This window comes from Simochromis diagramma, unplaced genomic scaffold, assembly GCF_900408965.1.
Source record: "Simochromis diagramma unplaced genomic scaffold, fSimDia1.1 OVJJ01000438.1, whole genome shotgun sequence".
Taxonomy (NCBI): Eukaryota; Metazoa; Chordata; class Actinopteri; order Cichliformes; family Cichlidae; genus Simochromis; species Simochromis diagramma.
Window position 1 is genome coordinate 750,350 of NW_024387263.1, and position 27,507 is coordinate 777,856.

Below are 27,507 nucleotides of genomic sequence, written 5' to 3' on the forward strand. Positions count from 1 at the left end.
TAAACGGTAGTAACCAGACCGAAAAGCAGCGCACATTTCGGTGCTTTATTTCGGTGCTTTTTTTCCTGAGCTGTGATACACTTTAGATTCTAGCCAATCATTTTACGTTTACAAGCATAGTAGGCGGGGCCAGGTACGTACGTTCTTTTAGAGCAGAGCTACAGATTAAAAATGCCCAAGGCGAAGCGGTCAAAGTCTGGCTGTACTTCACAGCAAAATATGCAAACTCAGCAGCAACAAGTGCTTTAAGCTGATACTGTGATACTGTCAAAGGAGGTAACACCTCAAATCCGATGAAACACCTGGCGACGCATAGCGTTTTTTTTAAAAGCCCAGAAATGCGCCGTATTTGATAGCTTGCTGCGAGACCTCACACCGAGCACATCTACTGCGGGTGGGTTGCCTGTTATGCAACATCCCCCAAAAACACGAAGAGGAGAGTCCTGGCCCCTAGCCCTGCCAGTGTAGCAGAAATGATGACGGATGATGGTGGCAGCAGCAGCCGTTCTTCTCTGCGTGAGTAGCTTAATGTTGTTCGTGTGTAATTTACGTTGAGTAGGCTAACCACGTTATTACATTAATGCATGTAAGGTGAACTAGCAAACATCATCATAGCTACATGCGGCTGTCTTCTTGTTTGATGGCAGATACTCCCTTCACCCTGGCTAAAAAGGCTAAAATGACCAAAGAAAAAGTGGAAAACAGTTAAACATGAGAGGTTTTTGGACAAAGTTTGTGTTTTTTCCATTGTTTAAGCACTGCTTCCAGCCAAGAGTGATACCATATATGCCCCATAGCTGCAGAAAAGGCTAACATTGTTATATTTTTACAAAAAACAGCTGAACATGAGAGGTTTTTGGACCAATTTTGTGTTCTCCATTCTTTAAGCACCGGTTTGAGCACCGTTTAAGCACCGGCACCGTTTCAAAAGTACCGATTTGGCACCGGTATCGGATAAAACCTAAACGATACCCATCCCTAGTCAAAAGTCAGGTTTGTTATTCAGCTGCCATCTTGGCAGTACCTGTGGGCCATCATCACATGGAGAGCCATAACATTAACTTTACTGGTACTGGGGCATTAACTGCATGGCCAGCATAACCAGTTACAAAATAACTGAGAAATACGTGAAAAACTTTACCACAAAAAAATCCCCCAACCCTCCCGTACCCGATGTTATTCTGTCCGATGGCTTCATTCATGGTTCAGTACAGAGTGTCGGTATGATCATCAAGAGGAAAGGCCATGCAGCACATAGAGAATACAGGTCTACCTGCAGCACATTTAAACCTCTGTACTACAAACGTAACAACATGATTGGCTTTTTGGGGGGAAAAATCTTTCCACAGATTTCTGTTCAGAACATTGTGATTTAGTGTCAGGTTGCTTTAAAAAGAACAGTAGCCACGGACACAAATGTGCAGACTGAAGGTCTTCAGCTGATGTGTCCACACGTCAGCTGATGTGTCCACACGTCAGCTGATGCTTCTGAAGGTTCCTGACAGTCAGTCAGAGACTCTGACAGACAGACTGCTGTGAAGGACAGATGTGGTTCACTGCGCTCAGCTGTGTGTGTGTGTGGATGTGTGTGCTGTGGAGTCTTTGAAAGGACTTTTATGAGAACTTGAAAGTTCTGACAATAAAGTCGAATATCTGCTGAATCTATTATACACACAAAACCTGTTCACACTGAACGAGTTTTACCCCTGAAGGCCTCGAGTCATTCGTGCTAACTGTTGATGTCGTCCATGAACTTAAGCCGGTGTGAATGTGCTCGGATCATAACTTCTAAAATAAAAATTCCACTGCAAAGTGATGCACCCTATGATAACATCAGAACCATACAGTATCTCTGTCATTTCAGCCTTTTTGTCTGCAAAATGCAAATGCTGGCTGGGCGATTACACAACAACATTTGGAGAGTTTGGTGCAAAAGGCTTTCGCTGCTGTACTGGATGGAAATCTAATGTGGAGAATCGAGATCCCAAGTACAGGATGAGATCTCATGTACAGAATAGAATAGAATAGAATAGAATAGAATAGAATAGAATAGAATAATCCTTTAATTGTCCCACAAGGGGAGATTTGGTACAGGATGAGATCTCATGTGCAGCTCGTTCTCACTCCCGAGGCGTAACATGGTGACGTTTTGTCACGTCCCGCGGCGTTCCTGAGGAGCGCAAAAGGAGACCTTCCGCGTTGTTATGATATGCGCCGGGTTATGAATGACATCCAGTGGAATGACGCTCCCGCGGTAATAGACGTTCCAGCCCTGTATTGTAGCCCTAAACCTAACCTTATCCGTAGGCCTGACCATAACCTTATTCCTGACCTTAACCAGGACTTTAATGACGTTAAATAGCGTGTTTCGAAGCGATTTGAAGGAAAAGAGTGAACATATGTAGATTGAGTCCAGACGGTTCTCATATTTCCTCATTTTTCCGAGGTCGTCATTTAGGAACGTGGTGGGTAGCCGGAAACGTAATGTGTTGATGATTTGTCACCTAGCGTAAAATGTTACTCTTTGGGACTGAGAACGTGTGCAGGACAGCATTTAATTGTAGGCTCCGCATTATTTAAAAACAACTTTTGTAAAAGGTCTTGATGCACGCTCAATAGTCCAGGTAAGTAAATCCACAAAAGTTGATTCTGTTCATCTGGACGAAGCGTTTTCAGTGGGGGAAACGTTCATGATCAAGTAACTGACCTCCCAGCCATTTACCTTCAGCGGTGCTAGTTTCAGTCATTATGCAAAGTCACCTGGATGAGTGACGAAACGTTTCTCACACTGAAAACGTTTTGGGGACCTTTTTAAAAACCTTTTTTCGAGTACTTCAATCATGAAATTTTAACACGAGTGTCCTGGGACTGTCTCACTTTTGAAGCCAGCATTATGTGACCATGTTTTGTCTGCACGGGAGGCTGGTGCTCGCTCAGGTGTTTGAAGTAGAGAGTTCGGTCTATATCTGTCCGTGATCTGGTTCAGAGACCGGTTCAACACTTCTTCTCTTACCACTGTATGACCTACAGGACAGTACATGCCCGCGTGCGTGACAGTGATGGACCCCTTTCTTCTTCAGGGCTCAGAGCACACCGCCGTTCTTTCCACATGGACGGACATTCATCAGATGCTTCTGCGGAGCAGAAAGCTGCCATGAAAGTTGACTCGACTTGGAGTAAAATCTTGACAGCTTAAAATTGCTGGTATCCAAGGACTAAATATGTGCAGGAGAAGCACCCAGACATCCTCTTAGTCAGTGGGGACATCATTTGTCTCCAGCCAAGTGGAAATAAAAATGATTGTGCCTCTGGCTGTTGAAAATGTGAGGGTTGGGTGGCGACTGTCTGTCAGTGACAGAGTGAACCAAAAGAAGCATTTATTTACATCAAAATGATGCAAATCATTACTTTGACCTTCTTAGACTACCAAATGCACACAGCTAGGAAGGCAATTCCTTGTGCATTTATCAGAGCAGACATCACCTGAATCGCCACCATGTCTCTGAGACAAACACTTTCAACAACAGTTCAGAAAATAAAGGAGAAATTTCCTGTAAGACTACGAAATAACAGAACTCATCATGAAACCCTCGCAGTGAAACATCAGCACGCATTTACTAAATACTCAGGGAAATGTTCCAGTGCTGTCCAGCACATCAGACCCTTTAAATTTCATCACATCTCCTTGTAAAATCATGAGATCCATTTGTCTGCAGCTTCCCATCATCTGATCTGAATATGGAGGAGGGCTTAATTGGCTGAGTAATTAATAACCAATCAAGATTCATTTATCACCCTCGTTATGACGGCTGTGTTTACTCCCCAACCTCTCATCTATATGGTAATCAGTCATGGGCTGGGCCAGCAGCGCCTCGGCCCATTCGTAAGACCTGACGTAGTGTGTGCGTGTGTGTGTGTGTGTGTGTGTGTGTGTGTGTGTGTGTGTGTGTGTGTGTGTGTGTGTGTGTGTGTGTGTGTCAGACAGAGAGTAAATTTACCTCATCTGTAGGGGATAAGAAAGAGGTTTGAGTGACAAGGGGAAACATTTGGATGAATTATAGCGGTGGAAACAGCGTCTACAGAGCCGGTGTTTATCCGTGGCACATGGGTGCACACGCAGGTGCATATACAGTAATTTGAAATTATTACACAGCATACTCTGAAGAAGAGCAATCGTCTCGCCTCCTGCATCTAAACAGCTCACAAAGTGGTCATTAGAATAATCATTTTGCACCGTTACCAAAATAATTACCAATAAAATTCCCTGTAAAACACTTTTGTCGAGTTAATGCATGTTCAGTCTGCGCTCATTATCAAAACTGCATTACACGGTGGATGCAGGTTTCCGTCAAGCTACAAAATCAGTCAAATATGAGTGTTGAGTGCTGCTGTAACCCTGTAGAGCACACCTCAAGGTAGTTAATGAAAAAGAAGTTGCTTGTTGATGCAGTAATAGCACCCATGAGGCTGTTTTTCTTTGTAAGTTTGACAGGGATCCAATAGAAGTGCGAGCTGCAGCTGAGCCACCAGTTTATACAACACTGGCGCTGTCCCACTGTAGAATGTTTAGCTTATTTTAGAGTTTAGAAATGTGTTATCATAGAATGTAGAACTATTGTAGAGACACTGACACTGCCCTTAATATAATAAAGGGCTCATTGTGTTGTGAACTTAGGAGTAGATTGTAGGAGACCCCTCCCCCACTGAGTGGAAATTCCCCAGAGGATGTTTGGGTGGGGGTCTCAACATTTGTAACTGGATAACTGTGGTCTGGAAGGGAGATGGGTTTTATGACCTAGGGAGTCACCTACACCCACAGTGTTTTAACTGTCACGCACACACATCCACACGCACACTCACTCATGTGCACTCACACATACACACAGGTATGCGTACACAGTCACACACAAGCACTCACATAGACACGAGGGAACGCGCACATGTAGGCATTCATGTGCTCGTGCACATAGACACAGACAGAGTTTGCAGCACACCGTAGGGGGTTTTATGATGGGGACGCCTCTATAAAGCTGGCTGTAACTAACAAAGGGGTGAAGATTTTGGAGAGGGACACCGGCCTCGTCTTCCCTTCTAGAAGTTTTTTTGACCAGGACATGTCCTTCAATGCACATATTAAACAAATATGTAAGACTGCGTTCTTCCATTTGTGCAACATCTCTAAAGTTAGAAATATCCTGTCTCAGAGTGACGCTGAAAAACTAGTTCATGCATTTATTACTTCCAGGCTGGACGACTGTAATTCATTATTATCAGGATGTCCAAAAAACTCGCTGAAAAGCCTTCAGCTGATCCAAAATGCTGCAGCAAGAGTCCTGACAGGGACTAGAAAGAGAGAGCAGATTTCTCCTGTTTTGGCTTCCTGTTAAATCCAGAATTGAATTCAAAATCCTGCTCCTCACATACAAGGTCTTAAATAATCAGGCCCCATCTTATCTTAATGACCTTGTAGTACCATATCACCCTATTAGAGCACTTCGCTTTTGCTCTGCAGGCCTACTTGTTGTTCCTAGAGTATTTAAAAGTAGAATGGGAGGCAGAGCCTTCAGTTTTCAGGCCCCTCTTCTGTGGAACCAGCTTCCAGTTTGGATTCGGGAGACAGACACTATCTCTACTTTCAAGATTAGGCTTCAAACTTTCCTTTTTGCTAAAGCATATAGTTAGGGCTGGACCAGGTGACCCTGAATCCTCCCTTAGTTATGCTGCAATAGACGTAGGCTGCCGGGGGATTCCCATGATGCATTGAGTTTTTCCTTTCCAGTCACCTTTCTCACTCACTATGTGTTAACAGACCTCTCTGCATTGAATCATATCTGTTATTAACCTCTGTCTCTCTTCCACAGCATGTCTTTATCCTGTCTTCCTTCTCTCACCCCAACCGGTCGCAGCAGATGGCCCCGCCCCTCCCTGAGCCTGGTTCTGCCGGAGGTTTCTTCCTGTTAAAAGGGAGTTTTTCCTTCCCACTGTCGCCAAAGTGCTTGCTCATAGGGGGTCATATGATTGTTGGGTTTTTCTCTGTATCTATGAAGCGCCTTGAGGCGACTTTTGTTGTGATTTGGCGCTATATAAATAAAATTGAATTGAATTGAATTGAATTGAATAGAAGTGCATGCTTAAATGAAGATGAATAAAGATGAATAAAGGTTTTGTGAAAATGACTACTGAGTCCGGTGCCATCTCTGGATGCTCGAGGAATAAAAAGAACCGGGGTAAAACTGATTTCATAACACCACCCAGGAAAAACTCGCTGAAAAGAAGCAGAGAAGTGGCTGAAACGTGATGTCTGTTCTGTTAGCCGCTAGATCTGGAGACCTGAAGCCGTTCTGTGATTACGCAGTTCTTTGCACCAATCAGGCTTTTTGAGTTGGAGATCAGAGTCCACAGAGAAATTCAGGTTTCCACAAACCTTCTGTAAATCCATAGGAGAATGATCTTCCATTGCAATGGATGGTGTCGATTGGTAGGCCCACAAGACCAGGAAGTTGATTTCAGTTCTCTGATAAAAAAAAAGTCCTAATCCCTGATCCATAGATAATGCACGGTTCTGGAGCCGATGTAGATAGGGTGACTCGCCCAGTACGTACTACCTCTAAATCTTACAGGTGTCTTTCCTGCTAACCCTGATAAAAAGTAACCTTAATAGCCTTGCAGATCAAATCTTATCAGCTCCACCTGTAGTTCTGCTACTAATCGTGGCACTTGTTGATTCTGGGCAGGCTCCAAGGAAAGACCACAGTGAACGTCCACGATTTAGACTTTAATTGCAGTAAATTTTATGAAAGCAATTTAGTACGAGCAAAATCAAGTAGTAAAAAGAGTAAAACTTGAAATTCTGAATCAAATCGAACGACTCGGAGCTTGTTTCATTATTTGTGTGGTTGTGTCTGTGGTCACCCATCACCCTGCCCATCTTTTAATATTTTTGTTATATATGGTTACAGTTACAGTAACCACAGTACTCATATTTTTAAAGGTCTTTAAAAAAGTCACTTTTCACCTTTTCTATGAACATTTATGTCTAAAGTCACTCGTTGCTGTGACGGTTGTTCATCTCTACTCCAACTCCACTGTCTTTTCTGTAGCTGGGGACGGTAGTTGCTGTCTGGATCCTTATGTAAGATAATTTATTTTGGACTTTTAAAGGATCCACAGCATCCCTGTCATGAGTCCGCATTTCGAAAAAGCTCTGAAAACAGCATCCAAACGTTAGAGGTGATTCGAGCTTCTGCAGCAGCACGGCTGCTCTTCTGTGCTTCTAACATTCAATTTTTGATCCAGTTTTATTTACACAGCGCCAAATCACAACAACCATCACCTCAAGGTGCTTTAGGCTGTAAGGTCGACCCTACAATAATACATACAGAGAAAACCCAACAATCACATGACCTCCTATGAGCAGCACTTTGGTGACAGTGGGAAGGAAAAACTCCCTTTTAACAGGAAGAACCAAGTCTTTGTAAGGCTGTTTTAATACTTTGTGTTTATAAGTTATTGTGTTGGACTTATTGGCAACAAAAAACTTTGTCTAGATTTACACACCCTTCCATTTTTCCATTTGAATGCTCAACCATCTGATGGGTGCTGCATAACCAGTGGAAATCAGGTCATTTTTAAAGTTTCCTACAAAAAACGTGTTTTGTTTTTTTAAATATACATCTATTAATGCTTGCCTGGCTCACCCATGCAGACTGTCACCACCTCAGTGTATTTACAATGACGCCAGTGGTCACTCTGGAGGGGGCTTTCTAAGGCTGTGGTGTTGGCCTTTAGAGAAGTGAAAGAAGCCCCCCCCCCCTCAGTGTGTTCTGGATTTTCTCCAAAGTGTTCAGAAAACAAGATGGTTTTCTGGAAAATTCTTCATTTCCCTTGTGTTGAGCCCCGTCTTTGTCTTAGGCTGGTCCAGCTCTTTAAACCAGGTCGCTTAGGGTCGCCCCACAGCCTGCCCGCCTGTCCCCTGTTACATCCTGATGCCACGTCTATCGGTGTCTCGCTGTGTGTCTCTGCGAGTTTATGCTTTCACCATCTTTACATCCTCTTTTATTTTGAAGGTTAGTTTCAAATGTGGCAAACTGCTGCCTTTTTTCCTTTCCTTGCCCTACTTATCTTGGTTGAGTTCGCTCTCACCGGTGTTTGGGTTTAGTTTGGGTTTTTCTTCCTCGATCTTCCTCGCGCTGTCTGTTGTTGTTTACTCTGTCTTTTCGTATTTGGGTTCCTTTGATGGTTTTCCTGCCACCTCAGTGGAGTGTTGAGACTAAACCTGAGTGTTCAGCCTGAAGGGATTTACTGCAGCCTCACAGCAGTGACATTGAGAGAGAGAATAAAACTGCCATATTTTGATGTATGAATCACAATGTGGATATTTTCTCATGGCGAATGACTTTTTGTTCATTGACTGTGTTTCCTAACGTTTAGTCTGCCTCTAACTGCTCTGATAGGCGAGGTCAGATACAACCACTGGCATAATAACCAATCAAAGCTGAGCTTCCCTCCAGCTAATCAAATCTGGTAAAACCCTGCTTTGCTAGATTTGGACTTTTTAACCACCACATTTTACACACAGAATGACTCGTCTTCAAACGAGTGTCACATTATAACATCAGGTTATCTTCATGCTTAGCTGCTATTTGCTGACAGCTGCTCTCTCCACAGTGCCAGAAGTTTGCTTCAAAAAAAGAGAAATCTTACAGCTGAAGAGCCTCTCCAACATAATTAGCACTCAGCTGACTATGGGCGCTTCAGCAGCGCTGACAGTATTGAGAATAAAATCACATACCTGAAATGGCTGCTGGCCCTCTAATCGAACTCTAATGCTTTCTTAAGTGCTGTGACTGTAATCTGTGGAGTGGACTTTGAGGATTGGGCTCCAACAGTTCGGCTGCCACTTTCATGGCTTTGTCAATATATCCCCTGAGTTTCTGTCTGGGGGGGGGGGCTACTGTGATGAAGGCAATTTTAACCGAGACCTCGAGTCCTCCTGCAGCAGCAGAATTAGCAATGATGGATCACTTCTGGACTTTGACCTCAGTAAAAAATGAAAATATTAACTGATAAATAATAAATAACAGTTCTTTTGTGTTTGTCGCTCTAAACGTTAGACTAGTGCATCTTCTAATAAATGTAGGTCCTGCTGTAGCAGCCCTTTGTTTAGAGGGTATTTTCTACAAATCTATTTACACGTTCAGTTAATGACCAAAGCTGCAGAGCGAGTTCTTGAAATTTCCTCGGGGATCTTGGACAACAGTTAGCCCTGGTTTGCCCTGATAATCGCTGCGTGCTACAGGGGAAGCTGCGATGCCAGTCTCTCCCACAAGGGCTCGGATAATAAGTCGTGTCCCTCGCCAGCAGGATTGCATTTCATAACCCGATCAAATTAGACGCCGATTGGATGCCAAGGAATTAGCTCAGCCTTGAATATGAGACTGCCTGGTCAATATGCATAGATGACAAGAGACGAGAAGTGTATGTAAGAGAAACCAGAGGAGTGCAAAGGAAGGATGCTGGAGTTCAGAGGAAGCGGGAGGAAAATGAAGGCAAGTGCAGATTGTAGTTCCTCACAACAAGGCGGGTGAGGAAGGCACAAAGTGAACCCATCAACAGAATATTTCCTTTTCTGTCTATTCCTCTCTCCTCCTCTGGACATCTTCCCCTCGGGGTAAAGAGAAGCCTAATCAGCCCCTGGCACTAGATCGATGCTAGCGTCCTCCCCAGCTGTGGCTAATGGAGCACATACTCACTCATTATCTGCAAAAGACAACATTTTCTGGCTTCACACACATCCTGGCTTGAGTTGTTAATTTCTGTGAGTCAAACTAGAAATAACAATGGGAGAAACAGCAGCTAATAACTTGGGCTCCCATCCAGGCCCGCACGAGGCTATTACAGGCTATTTACACTCATTATTTGAGGGAACTATGAATGCAGCAATGAGTGCCACTTTGTTTTTACTGTGCACATTTGTGGCGACACAGCCACCGCTGCTGCCGCAGCATTAACATGAAGGCTTTTCTGTGTGGTGGCCTCATAAAAATCTGGAGGGAAATGGACCGACTGTGATTCACTGAAGCAAACAGCAGACTGCACCACTGCAGCTCTGAATGCTGCTTTTTTAACCAAAAACTAGTGGGAAAAATGACAAGAGAGTGTTCTCTTTTCAGATAACAGGGACTAAAAGGAGGGCCGCGTGAAGAATATTTAGAAGGGCGTGGACTCCTTTCAGTGGTTTTTTACAAAATTTAGGGAAATAAGATGGAGAGAGGGGGCTCTGAATCCTACAAATTAGGTTACATTCTCTAGTTAAGTACCAGTGAAAACAGTAGCTTAAACACAAACACCCACTAAGGTTATTTACACTGTTAAAGATGTTCAGTTGCAGTGAATGATCGATATGCTTCGGTATAAACACAATAACTGGAACAGACTTGGAGTTGTTCTCAAAACTTTAACGGTGGGGAGCTGCTTGAAATGCTTTGAACAACCTACAGTTTCAGTTTTATTTCTATAGCACATTTAAAAGACTAAGGTACACCAAAGTGCGTCACACGAGTGCCGCATTGCAGGATTACAACAATAGAAGAACAAAGAAAATACAGAATAGTTACAGGTAAGAAGCGCGGACCGGGTAGAAGTTAAAATCAAATTTGTTTCGAAGGCTAGCTTAAACAGGTGGGTTTAAACATGATTTGAAGGACTGAATGGATTCCGACACACGGATATCAACCGGCAGGCTATTCCAAAGTTTATGTGCAGCAATCGCGTCCCGATGCCCCCTAGTCTTCCGTCGGGACACTGGTTGCACTAAGAGCCATTGATTGGAGGATCTAAATGCTCACTTGAGGATATAAAGGTCAAGGAGGTCGATTAAGTAGCTGAGCGACAAGTTATTTAAAATTATAAGTGTACAAAAGGATTTTTAAAACGATACAGGATTTGACGGCGAGCCAGTGAAGGTTGGCTAAGACAGGTGTGATATGATCATGTCTTCTGGTGCCGCTTAAAAGACGTGCTGCGGCATTTTGGACTGGTTGGAGGCGTTGGATGAGGGAAAGTTGGAAGCCTAGATAAAGAGAATTGCAATAGTCCAATCTCGAAGTAATGAGAGCATCAATGAGCTTTTCTAGGTCTTTATGTCGTATGTCGGGCTTTGCCTTGTAAATTTGGCGTGGTTGGCTACCTGATAAGAACCCTAAAAATCTGTCTAAGAAGAACTTTGTCCACATCACACATACATCTGACCTTTTCTTCCTCTATTTCAGTTTTTTAGGTAATAAATAAAACACTGTCGCTTTTGCACAATAATCTAGTAGAAGATGATTTCATGTGTTATCTTTATTGGCTGGAAGTAGAAACAAAACGAGTCAAATTGAACTGGCTGTCATAACCAGAAGATTTTAAATAGTTTGTTTTTTGCATGATTCACTTGTTAGTAGCTATGTTCATATAACACTGATTACTATAACAGCATGGACTCATGCTTAGGGATGTAGAGTATACTGGGAACATGGTACAGACAATGCAAGCATCAAGAACGTAAAACACGTTCTCATCCCAACGAGCAACATACTAGAGGTGGGAATCACCATACATCCCACGATACGATATTATCACAATACTTAACGCACGATACGATATTATCGCAATTTTTAAAAATATTTTGCAATATTCAGATTCTGTACATAAAGGTAAACTTTATCAATATTCATCTTATCTAATATCAAAGTCTCACACTCAGTCTTTCTCTCATTTCAGTCAGTTTTATTGTTGACAAACTGAACGGTTTGTATTACAGTCTCGTCCAACTTAACTGAATGCAACCATCTGGTACAATTATAGCTATTCTGAACTATGCAATTTATGAAAACTATGCAGCCCATTCAGCAACTGAAGAATTTGAAAGTAAATTAAAACAAAATATAATTTTACATTAAATAAAAAAGTTTTAAACTTAATTAAAATAAAACATGTCTTAAATTAAAATAAGTAAACTGTCATGTTTATTGCTGCCATAAAAAAGTTAAACGCATTTGGACAGTGAAGGAATGTCAGGATTCTTGCTCAGAAAAAGGATCAACGTGCTCTGAAGTCAGAGCACAAAAACCTTTTTGTAACAAAATATCGATTTCTGCTGTCCCTGTATCGATACATTATTAGCAAACAAAATATCACGATACTACACAGTATCGATTTTTTCCCCCACCCCTACAACATACTGATGAATCGTCTGTGTTACGCGTTTCGAGGCTTGAAAGCCGGTTGGGATGAATCTATACATGTAAATGTGTTTTATGTTCTGATCCTGAATCACTTTGGAAAACTTGACAGGGTTATGGTTACGGTGAGGACTGGAGTGGACGGCTGGAGCCAGAGTGTTTCATAAGGACCTGGAAAGGTACGTTTAGCGTTACTACAGGTTACAGCAGTCAAACCAGTCGTGTATGAAATGATATTGTACAACTTTGTTGCAGGGAACAGGACATAAATTGATAACTTATTATGTAATATCTACCTGAGCGATGACATACATGTTTTATCTTTGCAGAAAATAACTGTAAATTAGAGTTATGACTTCCTGCGCTGGCTGCTGTGCTGCTGGGAGACGCACTGTTTCTCTTCTCACCGTTTCTATTCTATATGCATGCAAACGCCTTTGAACAGAAGAGCAAGATGCAAAGAAAATGCTCGCTCTGGGGGATATTTACCATGTTTACTGATGCTTACAGTCGTAACGATGATCAATGACATTACTGCTGCATCAAACTTCCGCCCCCGCAGCATCTCATGAAGCTATCAATCAGGTAGAAGCCTTACCTTCGCATTTCTCCAGGATCTGAACAGTCTCCCCCACCTCCAGAGCCAAACCCTGAGTCACTGAGCCTCGGAAGTTGCAGATGACTGTGGAGAGAATGAGAGAGACGGGAAAAGATGAGATCCTAGGAAGACAGAGAAAATGATAACAGCTGCAGACGCTCTGACATTTGTCGAACATGCACGCAATACAAGAAAAAGGTTACGGCATGAAAGATCGGCGTCTGAACTTTTGGACGGCAACAGCTTATTTTCATCACTGATCAAAGGACGTTATCAAAGCACATAAATACAAAGTAATGCCCTCGTCTGCTTTCATCACTGCGTGTCTGTCCCATGACAACAGGGTGACGTTAGACATTAGAGCTTGACTGAGCACATCCAGACCGTGCTGTACCAGGCACTGTTGATGTTCATATTCCTCATGACTGCTCCAGTACACCCAGTAAACAACGGGCCTCACAGCTCATCCTGCTGATGCAGTCAGTGCAAGCGGCTCTGTTACAGGACTGCAATGTTAAATTGATCATCAGGAAATCTAACCGTGGTTAAAGTCTCACTGGTGTCTTAATCATGAGTAAACTGGCTAAGAGGGCAGCGGACATTATTATGAACATAACTATTGTTAAGGCACAAATGCAGCTGTAATGCTAAAAGATGCGAGCACAGTCTCCAGGTCACGAGGTAAAAATGGGTACAGTTCAAATCAATTTCAATGCATCTCTAAGAGCGATAGCGTCGACCACGAGGCGACTCAATACTGTCCTCTCGTCTGTGTAGGTGTTCAGACAGGAGGCCACAGGTGTGTCTGAACGCAGAACAAGACGAGATCTTAAAACTGTCTTTGTCTGTTTAACTGTCTGCTTTGATAAAGGCTCTTTGTTTTTAAAGACTGTACATCTTTCCCATTGAGTCTGTGGTGAACTGACCTTGAAGACAAAGACAGCTTTAAGACCAAGTCGTGCTCACGCTGGACAATCATGCTTTCTGTCACCAATCCCACTCTTAGTCTCCAAATTTAGTCCTTGGGTGTTTACGCAACGTGTCATCTGTGCATGCCGTTTGCAGGTCTCGCTGTCAGTGCTGTTTTCCTCTGCAGGGCTCAGGCGTCGCACTTAGCTGCACATGTCATTTTGTTCCCGATGTTGTTAAATTAGGACTTTTTAAGAAAAAGAATCACAAGATATCAAAATGATGGAAAGCATGAAAAAGCTGTCAAAAGTTGCAGATATGGTAATAATGTTGCCAACTTATTCATGTCACAGCAGGGTTGAGAGCTGTTGCCGCCTCGGAGCAAACACATAAAAAAAGACAGTGAAAACTGAATTTTTACACGCAGCTGAATTAACACAACGCCACATCTGCAATTCAAATTTCAGCAAATCTTTAAAAAGGTCTCAAGAAAACTAGATACCACCTGTAAAAAGACCACGAGAGAGGAGTCCAAGGCATTAGTCATTTCTGCTAATGCCCACAAATCCTTTCACTTTGAAGTAACGGTGTTCTAGTCAAACCTGGGTGCAGGCAGGAGGTCGGTTTGTAATAATCACTGTTGTGTTTCCCAAAGACAACACAATACCTTGTATTGTTGTTAGGTGGAGATATGGAAATTTTAAAGGCTTTTCTTCTTTGCCATACTTTGAGACAAACAGCTGATGAATCAGATGCTCGCCAAAAAGTTGCCACCACTCTGCAGCCTCACTCGTAGCGGCTCATGAACGAGCTCTCCGCCTGTCCTAGGTTCTGTGTGAGAGGCTCTCCAGCTAGCAGTGGACCAACAGGACAGACGGACGACTATTACCAGCTGCGGTTCAAAGATGACATTGGACGACATAACCCTTTTAGAAGATTGTAATCTGAAGGAAATGCTTAAAAAATCAGCTACTGTGCACACAGCAAACTGTAGTTTGAGCTGCCGACTGCAGTCTGGTACTGTGGCAGCGAGGACACACAGCTCACACCGACGGGACTGTTGCATCTGTCTCTGCCTGGCTTTGTCTCTGTGTTGCTGTCACCATCTGTCTCCGTATCATCAGCGTCACTCTCGCTCTCTGCCGTCGCTGTCACTCTCTGTGTCACTGTAATGCTCTCTGTCTCCACTATTAGCAGCGATCAGTTGGGATTGTCACTGTTTTGGATTGTGTCACTGACAATCTCAACTCCCTCGAGCCCTTCATCCCCGTGTGTCTCTCTTTGTTGGCTGTGACTTTCAAAGTCAGTCCATCATAGTCCCTGGCATCGTCAGAGACCCTGTCATGCTCTCACGGTCTTGCCCTCTTGCCCTGACCAAGTGTAAAATGCAACCAACCACTGCTCAATTACCTTTTATGTCCCACAAACCTCTAGTTGTCATGTTCCAAGTAGAGTTTGACTGTGTTAAAAAAACAACAACAAGAAAAAACACTGAAGCACGGTGAAGAGCGCGCCAGGAGACGGAGCTGTAGCCCTCCGAGGCCGAAGCAGCGACCAGTGTTCGGTCTCTCTCGACACAGACGGCTGCCATTGTTCCCATGCTACACGCTCTCTTTGTAAATAGCTTGTTAGCTTTGATGGATCCTGTTCTTGACCTCATCTTCTCCGAACGCTGCTCGAGCGTGACTCCATCCTCCTCCTCCTCCCACCTGTTATCCAAACGTATGTAATCGTGATCAGAGGACTTTTGTTCTGGCTCACGACTGCAGATTATAAGAACTGGCTCACCAAAGAGAACAGCATGCGTCTCACTTACTGTAATGTACACAGGAGAGCTGTAACTCACAGATCATCACAGAAGTTTGAAATTAACATCAGTTAATCAGTCTGTCTCATTTCATTACCCTTTTAGTAAAGCATGCAAATTTAGTGCTGATTATAATAATTTAAGAAAGATGAAACTTTCTGGAAAGATGTTTAATTATCACTCATCTTATTTATCAGGATAAGACTCGGACGCAACACTGAAAATGTTTGCAAGCTGTTTGAAATGTAACTAAAAACATAGAATGGAATCATCTACAAATCTACACATTAAATGAGAAAATGTACAGGTTTAAGAAGAAAGGCTTATTTTGAGTTTGATGGCAGCAACATGTGTCAGAAACGTTAGACAGGCCTTCGTCTTTTAACAGTTCATCAACGTCTGGGACCCGAGCAGAGCAGCTGCCGGACTTTTGGGAGAAGAACGCTGTCCCTTTCTTATCTGTCCTCGGCCTTCTTTGTCCTGTTGTTTGTTTCATGATGCTCAAAATGCTCTCAGTTCATGAAAGCTCTGCAGACAGGCCAGTTCAGACTCCATGCATTATGTGAAACATGAAGACCTTCACTGTTCAATGACTCTAAAACCGGCATAGACCTCAGCACTGATGACGTCTTTCCAGATATGAAAGCTGCTATCAATGCTTCCCCCACACATCAGAGATTCTTTGGGACTGAGAGCTGATAATAAGCCTGATGGTCGACGTCTTCTTTAGTGCTGAAGACGTCCGTGTTGTTGCCCCCATCGCAACTTTCTTGAGACATGTGGCAACCCTTAAATTTAAAATGAGCTCATATTTTTCATAGCATAGTAAAATGTCTCAATTTAAACGTGTGTTTTCAGTGTTTCTGTGTGGAGAAACTGTCAGTTTATGGGGTTTGCAAATCATTGCAGACCATAGTTATTTTTCAGTTTACATAGCGTCACAACATTTTCTGGGTGGGGCTTGTAGACAACATAAAACTTGCATAATGCATCTTGTATTCGCAGAACTCTGCATAACCTGGAATCAGAAATAGAAATCTGATGGAAAAGACTGTGGATGGAAATTATGATGGATGAGACCCAGGGAGTCAGTATTAATGAAAGTGCTTCATATACACATTAAGTTTATTTTATCCAGTCAGACCGAAGGTTGATCTGGAACATCCAATAATCCCTGAAAGACTTTACTTTAAATATCCCTACTAATGAAAAATCAGATGGTCTTCAGTGGCTCCATCCATCTATTCTTTAGACACCACAGGGCGTGAACGTGTTAACCACTCGACCACGGCACCACTCAAACAGGAACAGCAATGTTTTCATTAAACAAACGTTATGTAAATTAAAAAATTCTGAAAAACAGTAAGTTAGGGACAAATATCCCCAAATAAAGGTGGAACTGAAACTCTTGGAGCTGCTGGTTCATCCTGTTGGTGAGACGTCCGTTTGGGTTTTTTCCTTTCTGTGCCTCTGGGGAAGCTGCCACAAAGCTAAGAGCTCTCCAGAGAAGACAAGAGGCAGAGCAGAGACGATGAGGAGAGGCACACACACCGAGCACTCACGGGGATTAGCATTGCTCTATCTGGCTCGTATTGGCATTTAGATTATCCAGCGGATTGGGTCAATAGTCTGACAAATGACTCACATCTGTTAAGCCAGTCACACCACTTAGCCTGTGGCCTTTCCACGTCTGTGCGTGTTTGTGTATGAACGAGATTGTGAGGACGAAGGAAGTCCCAAAAAACAAATGATGGAAACAAAGCTGCGCGTGCAGGAAACTGTGTGTTTGTGCACACGCCACTTCTCAGATGGTTTAGTGAACAGAATAATTCAATTTGGAGTGTGACTGCGGAAGCTCTGTTTCAATATTTAATTGCTGCTCAAGAATTCCACCAAAATCCAAACTGATCCAGACACATGACACAAATTTCACCGCTGAATAATTTAAAGAAGGAACTTTCTTCTCATCAGTGGAACAAAGGTTGTACATTTGAAGAAAACATATTTGGCACAAGCTTTTAAGTAAAGGACCTCAGAGTGCCGTGTGCCACACTGAAGATTCATGAGTAACTACAAAAAGAGCTCGAACAGGATAAAAGAAATCAACAAACTGCACTTCAGTGCTCGCGCTGGAAAATGCTGCAAACTTGTTCAAACGCGTCTCCTATCATCTTTTATTAAGTGCAGCATCGTTGCGTGTTTTCAGATCCAAATGCAGAGAAAACACTTTGAAACACTTGAATTTCAACGCCCACAAGTAGAAATATACAAGAAAGATTACATTTGTTTTTAAAAACTTGCATATATAGGACATGAGAGGGTTTTTTAGCAATTAAAGCTAATCCGTAGGGTCTCAATTAGGGGTATCTTCTCTTTGCCACCCCCTCTTTGAGATTTTAAAGCGGAGAGCAGCAATGATTACAGCTGGTATATAATTCTATTCTATTTCGTTTATATATAACACCACAACAACAACCGTCGTCTCAAGGTGCTTTATATTGTAAGGTAAAGACAATAATACAGAGAAAACCCAACAATCATGTGACTCAATGTCAACAAGCACTTTTAACTCCCTTTTAACAGGAAGAAGCCTCACCCAGAGGTTTTTCTGTCATCTCTACTGCTACAGTGGCCACATGGGGGTCAGTGTGTGAACAAGTGTTCCCTTAAAATTGTGGACCTCAGGAGCACAGGAGTGATAAAGTCCTTTTTTATAGTCTACATGTGTCTGGAGTTTTGTTCTGGTCTCGGTTTGTAGTGCTACAAACCTCGTCTGTGTGAGCTCCACACACCTGATGTTTAAATGTTTTGGGCCATCAGATGAAAGTTGGATGAAACGGTGTGTGCAGTACAGTAAATCCAACTAAGTTGCAGTTTCTCCAATAAGCTCCACAAAAAGCACCGTTTCAAACTGCTGCTGTATTTGAAACTGCGCACATAGAACATATAGACTGTAGATAAAAGACGAACATATAGGATGTGATTCAGCCTCTGGTCTGTGAAGTCGTGCTGTTCAGCGTTGACACGATTCTGCCTTTGCTCAGCACTGCAATTATTTTGCAGTTTCATTGTTTTGCTAATTACATACAGCACAAAGTTTTTTAATATAAGGAAGTGAAACTCTTGAGATTTAATATCTGTTTAGTGAGAAGACGGTCAACATTAACTGAGCGCGTCTGTGGATGGTGGGAGAAACTTAAGAAAACTGGTGCAGAGATTATGCAAACTCATCACATAAAGGTCCTCTGATCCCTGTGAGCACTAACAGCTGAGCCAATCAACTGCATGGAGGGCGCACAGGTATTATAAGAAGTTCACCCCTCAGGTGATCATTTCCTTTTTTTCCTTTTAATAGTTTTTTATACGAGACCCTGATTGCTTAATTAGGACATGGATCACTTTCACAACACATTGCTTACACAGAATTCATTATTATATTCCCATTTCTCGACTCCAGTTTTCTCCTTCGAGTCAGTTATTCCCTCAGAGGCCGGTCACACGTCTGCCAATATGCCTGGAAAATTGGAAATTGGTGTGAAAAACACATTTTTCAAGGAAGTGTTTCTTTGCCACCTTTTAAACATTCACCAAAGCAGCTCTGCCTTTAAATGATCTTATCACACAGGTGTTGTGATGACCTCCAGACGTTTTTAGGAGCGCTTGCTTTTCTTTTTAGCCATTTCTCCTTCAGTTCAGAAAGATAGTGGCTCCACAGAGTAGCTGGTTATAAATTTGCCCGATAAACTCCTCTCACAAGGAGGAGAAACAAACTCCTCGGGGGTGGTGTTAGTCCAGGCGTTTGGCACAGAAACATGTAAAGCTAACAGCTTGAGAAGAAGGTAACAGCTGAAAGACGCTTTCCTCAGTTTACAATATGTATACAAAGTACATGTATTACATCAATAGACAAGAAGTAGAAGGATTAAAGATCAACATGGCAAAAATAGAATTCTGTTTAATGAAATCATTTGGAGAAAGCTCTGAATGAATGTAAAAAGAAGGCATAACTTTAAAAACTCGCCTTGTTTGGAGTAATTTTCCTAAGATTTTAAAAGATGAGCTTAGAGCAGTGTTTGACGACAAAGTTTAAAGTGGGATCCTCACATTAACTGATCTGTATTTTAACAGCTGTTGAAACCTGCTGAGTTTAAAATGTAAAAGGAAAACCAAGCTGCAGGATCTCGTTGAAACTTTTCAGAAAGATCAAAGTCTAAAGGTGAAACTGCAGCGAGGCTGAGGCCTGTAAGAGCTTCTGTAACTTGGAAATTCAAAGATGCACATTTTATCTGTGGAACTACCCAGAAAACATGCCCACACGGCCCCACAGTGGGTAGTTGTGGGTGAACTAAGTGAGCTGGGCAAACTCACACTTTTCCCACGTTGGCCCTGAGTAGATGTTCCCACACAGGGACCACAGCTTTGCCCTTTGGAGCCTGTGTACAGGTTTCAGTAAACCCAGGAGGGCCTCGTGTGGGCTCGTGTGGGGCCTGTAGACATCTTTGCCCTTTTGAGCCACTGAGAGGGAACCTTTGGGGTCCCTGCAGTGGGTGCTGTCTGCAGCCCGACACAGGCCCCAAGTGGGCACATATACTGGGATTAAACCACATTAATAACAATGTGCAGCCTGCGTCCCAGTGGACTTTCCTTTCACTGTAAACGGTCGAATGCAAATAATGTTGTATTCTGCATCTCGATCCTCCACGAACGCATCACACATTTACACATCTGTGCATTCAGTTCACAGATATGAAAGATAAACAATGTGAACATGTTGAGCGCCCTGGTTCGTCGACACAGTGTTTTGTGTTTTTGGTTCTTTGAATTTGTTTATTTCATTATATTCTAACATTTTGTTGTCTAATGGGTTATAGGATTGTCCTAAGTTTAGGTTCTCCGTGTGGTTTATGTTAGAGTTGTTCCACAGTTTTGCTTCCCTTGTCTCGTTAGCCCTGATTTGTCCCAGCTGTGTTTCCCTCCTGTCTCCCATTCCCCGATTCCTCCCTCTGTGGATTTAAGCCCTGTGTTTCCTTTGGTCTGTGTGTGATCTACTCTTGTGTTTGTCCTCAACGTTACACTGTGTGCCAGCCTGCCAGTCAGTTTAGTTAGGCTGGGTCTCAGCAATAAAGCTGTTGTTGGAATGTACTTTTCACCTCCTGGAGTCTGCACATTGGGTCCTCCTCTCCTGCTGCACACAACACATGACAGAATAGTCTCAAGTGTGAACCGAACCACAGGGAGACTGTGTGTGCAAGCAAAAGAGGAAGAGGGGCAAAGGGATCTTCAGAGAGAGGGCAATTTTAAAGTAAAAGGGCAGATAGTCAAATTTCTAAAGATGTTGCTGCAGAGTGCCGTGGAAGACGAGTTTTACCATGCAAATATTTTTTGGTTAAATGTGGAAACCAAGACGAATAGTGTTTTATTTGTAAGTGCTTCTGCATGTATCAAATCTGTGTTATGTGTGTGTGGTGTGTGGGTTGCAAAGATCCCCCATTAGTGAGCTTTTATTTCCTGTAGTGGACTGCAGGTGCAAACTGCAATGTACAAATCTGTGTGTGTGTGTGTGTGTGTGTGTGTGTGTGTGCTGGTCTCTGTATGGTTGACGATGCTGGAATAAATGTAAAGAGACTAAGAGCCTAATATAGCGATGACAGAGAATCGTGCTGGTTTGTTGCATGTGTTCCTGTATTATTTGCATGTGCAGTGACTGCGCATCTGCATGCATGCATGCTTTGCAACATAAAGCAAGCTGAAATGTAAGACAGAAGCAGCGAACAAAGTGTTAGGGGGTGATGTAGGAAACAGCTCGAGTAAAACCGGAGCACAGAAAAGTCTTTCTCAGCAACAGCAGTGGCAGCAAACAGAACTAGGCCGACAGTAGTGAGTGCGACAGTACACACCAACCCACATACAGCTGAGCTAAACTGTACTGCACAGATGGGACACGGATCTCAGTATGTCTCGTTGAGCCTGGAGATCTGCTCTCTGCTATTAATAGGCTAAACAGGAAAACTACTCAGATGCACTTTACCCTCAGCTCTCCCCGACTGATCTACTACAGACGTCTCTATAACCAACGGTTCGGGTGGTTGGCACCGAGCGGCTCCCGGGAGAGGGGCTGCGTTACGAATAGGAGCGCACACACTCAGGGGTTCAAGAGTTTGAGTCAAACAGCAATACGACAGAAGCAGTGTACGAGGTTTTCCTCACACAATCAATTTAAAGTTTAGAGCGATTTGTTGGTTAGTGTTTGAGATGGACAACACTGCATTTGTGAGGCGCGATGAAAGGGACGTGATGACCGTCTGTGCCAGTTTACAGAATTTACACAAAGTGGATTTTGTGTCTTTTGCGCAGTTTATTAGCATCTTCCAATAAACTGAGTATTTCTAAAAGTGACACAAGATGAGATTCTCTCTGGTTACTCACATTTTCAAGGCTTTGTGATGATCTCACAAACTCATCTTTTGTAAGGAAGTGAGAAAAGTGTCCTTGACTGAAAAAGCTGCTGCCTCTCGATGCTCCCGAGGCGGAGGTCTGGTTTCTGGATGCCAGTCAAATGAATCAAATAACAACTAGCTTGACTTTTAAGGCATTGTCTTCACCGTTTAGCCCATTCAGAGTTGTTGGAAGTATTAAAAGAGTCATTTGTTATTTTGGCAGCCCCATGCAGCTGGGACACTCTGTGATTTATGCTATGGACACAGTAAGCCAAGAAAAATGATGACTGCACAAACCTACAGCCAATTTTCTAGAACGTTTATTAAGTGGAAGGTTTTTGACTCGAGAATTAAAAAGATTCAGTGTTTAAGCATTAAGGGCGCCCATTAGTTATTTACACTGTTTGGAAAAATGGCCAGCTGAAGAGAAGGAGGGACATTTAAAATGTAAAATGTCAGCGTGTCACTGCAATTATTCCTCTGAAGATAAAGGCAAAGGGTTAACTGGATGAAGCCGCAGGCAGAGCTCAAACACCTACACACGTTTATCTTCTAACAGAAGTCATTATCGCACTCATGATGAAAGTTTAATCGAGGTAATGGCTTATAGGAAACAGCCTTTAATCAAGCCATTAAGAGCCTTCGGGGAGCGAAGTCTGGCGATAGTGGAAGGACGTCGTTATCGGGGCTTTCAAATTTTGGTGTAAGCGATTAGAGAAGTAGAGTACAGTCTAAGTGCTGAAATCAAATGTCCCACACACACCGGGGGAACATCACGGGACCTTTTAACGACCTCTTTAGACACTTAGGTATGTACATATGACATAATCAGAGCCTGCTTTTATACCACGTCTGAAATGGAAAACGGCGTGCATCTACTTAATGATGTCCCATATAACCCCGAGGTTCATTCCAGACACAGAGCTAATTACTTTCATTTTCTTTCTCCCTGCAGATGATTTCTTGATTATCTACAGAACAGCAAAAATAATAAATAAATAAATAAATAAAATTATAAATCTTCAAAATCAAGTTTATTTATCGTCTCTCATTAAACTGAAACCTATTATATCAAAAATCAAACAAGCTTCAAAATAAGAGGGAGTTGATGTGATTGCAACCAAACACGCACACACACACACACACACACACACACACACACACACACACACAAAGCTCAAGGAGCTAAGCTCCAAAATAAAACAGGAAGTGAACTGAAAGAAGGACAAACTATTCAGAGAAAAATGAAACCAGGAAGAGAAAAACTACAGATTATGGCAGAGCCAGGAAGTAACTACAAAGCTTATGAGACTTTTAACGGTTCTTCCCGCATAAAGATAACATCCAATTCAACTAACTTTATTTATATAGCACCAAGTAACAACAACAGTGGCCTCAAGGTGCTCTGATGACCTCCCATATATTTGCCCATAAGGTTGAAGTTTTGACATCTGAGTAAAGTTGTGGTTTGATGACCATTTGAACAGGTTCCGGGTTTTTCCAAGTGCAGACATCTAAGCTCGTCTAGGCGGAGATCACCTTGATTAAGTTATGATGCACCCACAGCCGAAACAAGGAGGAAAAAGTTGAAGTACTCTGGCTGCTAACAAGTATTTACAAAGTCTTTTGAGCCACACTTCTAAGTCCTGAAAATCAGACCAGAAATGCTGTACAGCTGTCTGAAAGTCCAGGTTTTTGTCCTGTGCTTAGAAAATGTTCCCACACTGCTCAGTTTTTACAGCCTACCTGTCACTGTACTGGGTCTGTGACGCAGTGTTTTGTGTATTCTAGTTTTATTCTTTGATTGTTGTATTTTCTCAGTCTTTCCTGGTTCATTTTGTGTCTTTGTCACTGTGTTTAGGTTCATTTGTGTCAGCTGTTTCCCCGTGTGTTTCCATGTCCCCAGATCAACTCCTTTGTGTATTTAAGTCCTTTGTCTTCCTTTGTTCATTGTCAGGTCGTCTGTTTTCCTCTTGTCACGGTTGATTCACAGTTCCACATTCTTGTCTCAGTTTTCATAGTTTGTTAGTTTTCCCAGTCTAGGTTTCAGTTTAGTGGTCGCTCCCGTTTTGCCTTTGCTCGAGTTTTTTGCTCATGTCAATCAGCCATATTAAAGGCTCATTTTTTGTTTAAAACCTCACTGTTATGTGAGAAGAGTTTGCACCCATCAGCTGAAACATGTAAACCACCAGAGGTGATCTTGATGCCACCAAAACAGCTCTGGAAAAGGTCACTCGGGGTTTCCTGAGGTGTTTGGCAGGTCCTCTGGGTTCCTGTGGGTCACATGATGGAGGACTACCTGATTCGTCCTGTGGGAGTTTAACATATTTCTTGAGTTTTTAAGCAGTTTTCTAGATATGGGTGAGCTCATTATCCTGCTGAAGATGAGTGTGCAGCAGTGTCCAGGCGGGTGGTCCATACATTTCTCCTGCTTTTAAAGTTTTTGGCTAATTAGTGGAGCCAGATTTGGGATATAAATTAACACCAGATTGAGGAGCCGTACCAGGACTAAGGCTTCAGATAATGACTGTGAGTAGCTCTGCTGGAGCAGATGATGGAGCATTACTTTTAATTTTCCTGCCCTGCTTTTCTCCAGCAGCGACAAAACTGCTAAACCTTCGACCTTCTGTTCACGTCCCCTCTTCTTCCCCCCGGGGTTACTGCAGAGCTCCGTTCTGTAAAAAGCCGGCGAAGGCTTAATGTCCTTTGAGGTCAGGCTCCGTACTGATGAAGCCACAAGCAGACACGCTTATCTCCACAATGCCGGCGTCAATTCACAGAAATACCAGGAGTTTATTTATACACCGAGGCGATGCCAGGAGAATGTGACAGCTATTAGTCCAGTGTGAAGCCGAGACATGCTCACTCCCTCCCACAGCGAAATCAACACAACAAAAGCAGGCTATTATTGTGGCGATAATAATAATAATAATGGCTATTGGGCTGAAGGTTATTCCAGGATGGGGTGGGATTATAGAGGCAAATATCAAACCATCAGTCATTTAGAAACCAATTCCTGCCTAAATGTTAGACGGCACGCCGACAAGTCCTCTTTAAACGTCTCAAAAACTCGTCCTCTGCCATTTGGCCACAATGATAACATATCAGTAATATGCTGTGCTGTTCTTGTGATGAGGAAAGATGTAGTCGGAAGGTTGATTTGCATCCATCCATCTGTGTCCTCCTGGGCCAGATAATTAAATCCGGAATAGCTGGGAGACTTATTGACCGGAACAGCTGGGATCATTAAAGTTCACTCCAGGAGCGTTGGATTGTTTATACATTCTTTCTTATTTATTAAACTTAGATAAATGTCTTTTTTTGACTTCTTTTAAACCACCGTTTAAAACAAGATCAGTGCAAGAAGTGACTGAATGCAGGCACTGAGTTGAGACGAGGAAAGAGGTCCTTGTCTTGTTGTTGCAAACAGAGTTCTGGTAGACTTTTTTTTTTCCTTTTGCAAACTGTAAACATGTTTGATCCACGTTGTACATTTTTACACGGGCACTCGGTTTTGTAAGCAGCCAAGTGGCCATGAGAGGAACTGCACTTCTTTACACTTCTGCAGTGGCTTTGTCTACCAGGTTGGGAGCTTGCAGCACAGGTAGATCTGTAGAAATATGGAAGGCCGTTTCCGCCACTAACAAAAAAAAAAAAAAGTACAGTGGAACCCCGACTTACAAAATTAATTTGTTCCCCAGGGTCTTTCGTAAGTCGAAAATTTTCATAAGTCGAAGCACCCATCGCGCGTTTTGACTGAGGCGATGCTGATCGATAGGCTATAGGCTAATTGCTAACTAGAATGGTAAAATGGTAAATGGCCTGTATTTATATAGCGCTTTACTCGTCCCTAAGGACCCCAAAGCGCTTTACATATCCAGTCATCGACCCAGTCACCCACACATTCACAAACTGGTGATGGAAGCTACATTGTAGCCACAGCCACCCTGGGGCGCACTGACAGAGGCGAACAACAATGTGTTGTTCGAGTGGAACAGCGAAGCGCAAGTATGGAAGCTAAGGGGTTGTCACATGATTCGGAAGGCATTGTGGGCATTGTAGGCTCAGCCAATCAGAGCCAGCGGATTTCGTTACTTGGGCTTTTTGCCGTAACATGGGCAGAAATATTGCCATTCAGTGCCTTCGTAACTTGAATTTTTCGTAAATCGGGGTTCCACTGTATCCATAACTCGAAATTTCAAGTCACTTTCTCTAAATTTCAGCTTACTAACTCAAAATTTCGAGTTTGTGCTGCCAATCAGTAATCTATGTGAATGATGTCATTTCCTTGTTACCCAGAAGCTGAAGCCCTCAGCTACAAATGCTACAGCTAAGCTACCAGTATTACAGCCAGTCATGAATGCACAAATTGCTGATTATTTTCAGTGTGGCTTCACAAATGATGAAATCCTCGTGTTACTCGCTGAATGGTGTTACTACCAGCAAACGTACTCTAGAAAGCGCCAGTTTGTTGCGATCCGGTTTTGAGTGCACATTCCACGCAGATTGCTGATTGGCGGGGCAAACTAGAATTTTTGAGTTACTTTTCTCAAAATTTTGAGTTAATAAATCAGAAATTCGAATTAATAACTCAAAATTGTGAGAAAATAAGTCTAAATTTCAAGAAAGAGTTATGGATACTTTTTTTGCAGTGGCAGAAACAGGCTTCCACAGTAGAACTACACTTCAAAGACTGGTCAGTTTCTGGCTGCTGTCCTTGTATACTTCAAGATAGAGTTGGATTTTTAACTTTAACTTAAGAACAAGGAACCTAAACTGGGAATTTTTGGAAAATGTTGGGATCTTCTAACATTAACCTCCACTCTGACTCTGACAATTTGTTTTGTTTATATCAGGACTATCTTTGCCTTGCATTTAATATTGAGGTTGGTGCAGATACCACAGCATGTGCAGTCAAACATGGGCGATGAGCATCACTGGATGTTCCTCCACACTGTCAGCATGTGATTGAATTATGACGAACCATCACTTTTGCAAAGGCCATCTGTTTGAGGCACGATGTCATTGCAAGGTGGAGTTCTTCTTAAGTGTGGCTAAAAAAGGTTAACATCTGTGGAGAAGCTCGGGATAGTTTACGACTGTAGATGTGGGTCAGACATCTCTGAATAATTAACAGACTGTGTAGCATTCTTGAAGTCCTTTACTGTACACACCATCTCGCCCGTACTTCGAGTAATTAGCTGCAAGAGACAGGTGCTGATATCCTCCCAGCCACTTTCACTAATTCCCAGCAGACTGCAGCACTACAAAAAGAGCACACACGAACAAAAACAGCAGCGCACACACACTCACTGCTGCACTCGGTGCGGGTTCATGTGGAAAATCGGCCCAGAAAGAAGAGCACACTTCCTGTCCTCAGCCCTCCCAGATGTTTGCAGTATTTGGAAGAGGTCTCATGTTTGCATCTATTCTCTTATAACTGATAACTAAAATGATCTCTCTTTGTGTTTGTCTGTAGGGTGATCGACAGTCAGCACAGCACTTCAGCCCACACACACAAGAAACAATTCT

General features: G+C 42.7%; 1 protein-coding gene across 7 annotated transcripts in view; it reads right to left on the reverse strand.

The window, feature by feature from the left end:
• Window positions 1-27,507, reverse strand: part of LOC120715363 (dedicator of cytokinesis protein 3) — a 249,886-nt gene that overhangs the window by 154,427 nt on the left and 67,952 nt on the right. For all 7 annotated transcript variants that reach the window (XM_040002307.1, XM_040002309.1, XM_040002305.1 and 4 more), the window contains exon 2: window positions 12,823-12,906. In XM_040002307.1, coding sequence (XP_039858241.1) covers window positions 12,823-12,906 — 84 coding nt within the window. The remainder of the gene's footprint in view (window positions 1-12,822; window positions 12,907-27,507) is intronic.